The 5000-nt window shown below is 38.8% G+C and overlaps 2 protein-coding genes across 9 annotated transcripts in view; one reads left to right on the forward strand and one right to left on the reverse strand.

The window, feature by feature from the left end:
* The window catches only part of LOC135091358 (multifunctional protein CAD-like), a 64436-nt gene that overhangs the window by 22770 nt on the left and 36666 nt on the right, over positions 1-5000 (forward strand). The gene's annotated exons all lie outside the window — the stretch shown is intronic.
* The window catches only part of LOC135091359 (uncharacterized), a 15400-nt gene that overhangs the window by 7498 nt on the left and 2902 nt on the right, over positions 1-5000 (reverse strand). The window contains exons 2-3 of the mRNA XM_063988935.1: positions 513-892; positions 10-197 (exon numbers count right to left, since the gene is read on the reverse strand). Of these exons, the coding sequence (XP_063845005.1) occupies positions 10-197; positions 513-584 (260 nt within the window). The 5' untranslated portion in view covers positions 585-892. The remainder of the gene's footprint in view (positions 1-9; positions 198-512; positions 893-5000) is intronic.

Raw genomic sequence — 5000 nt, forward strand, 5'->3', positions numbered from 1 at the left:
TTTACTTACTTGTTATAATTGGAGTAGAACTGAACGGAGGCAATGAGGAGGTTGAGGATGAAGTTGTCGGGGCGATTGTGAAACTCCTCCCTCATTTTCTCCATCACTTCCTGGTTCAACTCCTTCTGCCGCTTCTCCCATTGTATCACAGCCGAGGATTCCTTTTGGTCTGTCGGGTCCCCATCAAGGCCAAACAACTGGAAAATAGGGAGGTTTGAGGCTTTGATAGGCAGTGATAGGATGTGGTAATGAAGAATAGAAGTTATTAATGAGAGGATGTGGGAATGGAGAGAATGTGGTATGTTAAATAATGCGAGGGTGTGGGAATGAAAAAGAATGGGGCTTATTTAGTAAAGGATGTGGGAATGAAGAGAATGCAGTTTGTTAGTAATGTTAGAATGTTAGAATGGGGCTGGTTAAGTAATGCAAGGGTGTAGAAATGAAGGAATGACTCTCTCCTCTATATCTTAATGGAGTAATTTCTTGACTAATGGGTTAATTTGTTCACTTACTGTAATGATGTTTGGTGGAGGGAGGTCATGGTCGTCTTTGCTCTTTGCCTTGCCATGACAGGCGTTCCCCATGGCTGCTGTGTCCTGGGGTGGGGCTGCTCCCAGGACTCCACTCCAGGGGCCCTCTCTCTTACTCTGTGTTTCTCTTCCTCACTCTATCTTGTATGGCAGGACTCGTGGAAGAAGGTGTTCCTTGTATAGTACTTGGAAATAGTTGTTCTCTTCCTCCTCCCTTCTCCTTCCTCCGAGGGCACCACCGCTCTCTTCCTCTGTGTCTCTCTTTCTCGCTCTGTCCTTATGGCAGGAGTTATGGAGGGTTTCTTGTGTGGTACTCGGGAATTTGTTGGTCTCCTCTTCTGCCTCCTTCCTCGTTTTCCTCTCTGAAATGTGATTTATTTATTTGTATTGTTATTGTTATTGGCAGCTGGTGATAGTAACTAAATTGATGTTAGCTCTGAGTTTCTCTACACCTGTTTGTTTTTGGGAGTGGCATAACATGTGGTGCTTTTTAATTTTTTCTTAGCCACTCTACATTTACACACACTCAAAATACCATGAGTTATACCAGTGCAGTAGTAATAATAGGAGTAGATAGTCATGGCACAAGTGCAAACTTTGATGTGGGAACAACATTCATGGAAAATAATGTTTGTCTTTTGTAGCTTTTGAGTTTTCAGAATTTTGGATAAAAGATTATGAACTTGTAGTGGGTGAGTGAGTGGAAGGGAAGGTAACAACAAGCAGGCATGTCATGGTGAGAATGCTGGGTTTGCTGTGAAGTGTTGTAGGATTTAAGTTTGTATTTTGAAACACTGTATAAGGATTATATATTTTTCATGCACCACACAATTTGTCAAGCTTTCCTTTCACTGAGCATAGCCATTCCACCATTAGCAGTCACTCATAGGGTCTGTCATTCCATTCATATCATTGTTACTTCTCATAATACAACTGTTATCCCCCCTTACTACATGACTCATGCCACATTATAATCATTAATCATATAAATGCCATTCTACAATTAGCATAGTCACTCCTCATAGTAGAATGGTCAATCCATACTGATCATACATAGTCATTCTCTAGCCTGATCATTGCACACTTCATCATTATCATTCTTCTTAGTACAACCATCATTTCCCATAATATACCTGTCATTCCACACCCAGCCATTCTCTTGAGTGCAGGTATTCCTAAGAGCATAGCAATCATTCTAATCTGGATAATCATTCATCACAGCACACCACCTGTTCACTGCTACCTGCTGTGTGAATAGAATGACTGGCAAGGTTTAGCATGTTTGAGAAGAAACTTGATTTATAGAGCAAAGCTTGTGAAATGCACCATCTTAAGATTACACAATTTTATGAGAATGTTTAGAAATGCCTGATTAGATAAAGGAGGAGTGCGTGCATAGCATGGGTGTGGGAGGAGGACAGCTCACTCTATCGATAGGAAGATAAAGGATTGGAGTAGGTGTTCGAGAAGGTAGGACTGATTAAGAGCATTGCAAAGTGGGACTGACTGAAAGCATTGCAAAGTGGGACTGACTGAAAGCATTGGAAAGTGGGACTGATTGAGACCATTCTAAAATATGATTGAGAGCATTGGAAAGTGGGACTGAATGAGAACATTGGAAAGCATGATTAAGGGGATTGGAAAGTATGGCTGACCGAGACCATTAAAAAGTATGACTGACCGAGACCATTGAAAAGTATGACTGATTGAGAGCATAAAAAAATGGGAATGATTAAGAAATATTGGAAAGGACTGATTGAAAGTATTGGAGAAAGTAAGACTGATAAGTGAGTTGGTGCTGCGGGGAAGATGGAACATACCAGACGTTCCCATAGAGTCACTGTTCTTTTGGGGCTGTCTGTCTCCGGTCACTGTTCTTTGGGGGATGTGCATCTCCTGTCACTGTCCTTTGGTGGGGTATGCATCCCCTGTCACTGTCCTTTGGGGGGGTGCATCTGTCATTGTTCTCTGGGGGTATGCATCTCCTGTCACTTCTTTGGGGGAGGGGTGTCTGTCACTGTTCTTTGGGGAGCATGCATCTCCTGTCCTGGGGGTGTATCTCCTGTCACTGTTCTTTGGGGGGGGTGTGCATCTTGTCACTGTTCTTTGGGGGAGGTGTATCTCCTATCACTGTTCTTTGGAGGGTTGTCCATCTCCTGTCACTGTTCTTTGTGGGGTGTGCATCTTCTGACCTTAGATCAGCATGTGAGGAGCAGTGATAAAAGAAACAAGGCAAGAGATCGATAATAGAATTGAAGACAAAAGAAGAAAGATGATGAGAGAGTGATAGTACAAGGATGTTTGTTCTTACTTATCATCCTCCTACTCTTTTGTCTATCTTCCTTATCTTAACTTTTCCTGTAATTATGATGACATTGTTGCTATCATTATTTTTCCTTATTATTATTATTTTTTTCTATTTTTTTTCATTATTGTTTTTGCTGCAGTTTTGTATAGAAGAAATATAGAACAGCATGTCCTTTAAATTAAGTAACTGCTTTTACCATTGTCCTTTGCATCATACAACATTAGTATAACCCTTTAAGATGTGGCCAGACAGTCAAGCAACAAAATTCTAATATGGTTTTTGCTGTTAGCATGCTATTGAATTATGTCCACTCATCCCCAGGCACATAGATAAATCCATGAAAGAAATATTTTGCTAGTGACCCCAGGCAGTGAAGGAAGATGCAAGTAGGCTGAGAGGTATTGCGATGGGAACAGTTAGGTGAACATGTGGTGTATCAATTTATCTATATCAGACACTCATTTCCAAGAACTCCCTCGACAGAAGAGATGGCACAGTATACATAAGTGTCTTCAGTTATTCCTGCTCTTATAATTCTCTCCTTGTCGTCTGTCTCATGTTTCTTTCTCTCTTGTCTCATTTACTCCAGCAATTTTTCATTTATTTCCATGATTATGTTTCCTTATTCCTTGTTCTAATCCTGGTATTCTTATTGCTCTTCTCATAGATCTCCAGCATTATATTCTCCATTTCTCTTTGTTCTTGCATTCCCTCCTTCCTCAGTGTAATGCTTTCATTCTCCCCTTTTCCTCCTTTCCTTTCCTTTCTTTCCTCCCTTTTCCTTTACTTAAATTGCTAAAGAAATATAATAAACGTTTACTGTGATTAGTGTTTGAAAGATTAATGTATTGAGAAAGAAAGGGGAAAGTGTTTTGACAGAAGTAGATGAAAACAAGATGCAGTAATGGGAATGGAAGTCAAAAGAGTGTACAGGAGTTTTTTCTTTTGTTTTTGATCATGCTAATCCTTTGTGTTAAAAAGAAAAGCACCTCAAATGAAGTAATGCAATGAAAGAAAGATGTAGATATGAAAGAATGGTATCAGAAAAGTGTGCAGGAGTTTTTTCTTTTCCTTTTTCTTTTCTTTTTATCATGACAATCCCTTATTGAAAAAAAATCATGAAGTGAGGCAATGGCTGTAATGATAGCAGTGAAATCACTCTAATCAGGTTGCCTTATTTGACATACCAAGTCTTGCTCAATCAAATAGGGAGATAAAACACAATCTGAGCAAAACATAATTAACGTTATTGTTTCCATATTGCTATTATCTCATTGTTTACAAATTACTCATGCAGGTGCAAATATTATATACACATTGCATACTTGTGTCACCCTGTACCAGTGATGAGTGTGTGTGTGTGTGTGTGTGTTACAAGTGAGTAAATACAACATGTCTGTATTTACTTGATTATAATATGCAGGGTCTAAGATACTAAGATAAAACTATATGGGCTTGGTTTCATATCTCTTGTTTTTATTGTCTTTTTCTATTAAGTCTTTCCTTAAATTGATATATTTTCCTTTTTAGTAAGTCTTTCCTTATTTACTTTTTTTATTATTAAGTCTTTCTTCAAATTAGTATATTCTCCTTAGCCACTATGACTTCTGGACCATTCTGTGTGTGTGTGTGTGTATGTGTGTGTGTGTGTGTGTGTGTGTGTGTGTGTGTGTGTGTGTGTGTGGAGGGAATTAAAGAGAGGAATGTGATCATCTGGTGATTACATGGCAGTGTTTATCTTTTATCAGGTGTTACTTGATTACCAGTGTTTTCGTAGTGGGTCTGAGAAAAAAAATAATATTTGAGGCTTTGTTTTTTTATGGTGATTTCATATTTAGATTATTATTCATTACATTTTATCTGTTTTTTTTTATGATTTGTTGCCTCATATGTCATGGGAGCTTAGTGCTTTATAATTTACAGGTTTTTCATTTTTCTGTTTTGTCAATAGAAGATTGTGAGGGGTTTATTGTGTGTGTGTGTGTGTGTGTGTGTGTGTGTGTGTGTGTGTGTGTGTGTGTGTGTGTGTGTGTGTGTACACTTTATTGCATTACACAGGATCTGAAGTACGTTTGAGAGGACTCATCTTCATATCTGTATTTACCCAGTCTCTTTTTGTGTATTTACTTATTTGTATTGTGTGTGTGTGTGTGTGTGTGTGT

Source organism: Scylla paramamosain, chromosome 37 (genome assembly GCF_035594125.1).
Source record: "Scylla paramamosain isolate STU-SP2022 chromosome 37, ASM3559412v1, whole genome shotgun sequence".
Lineage (NCBI taxonomy): Eukaryota > Metazoa > Arthropoda > Malacostraca > Decapoda > Portunidae > Scylla > Scylla paramamosain.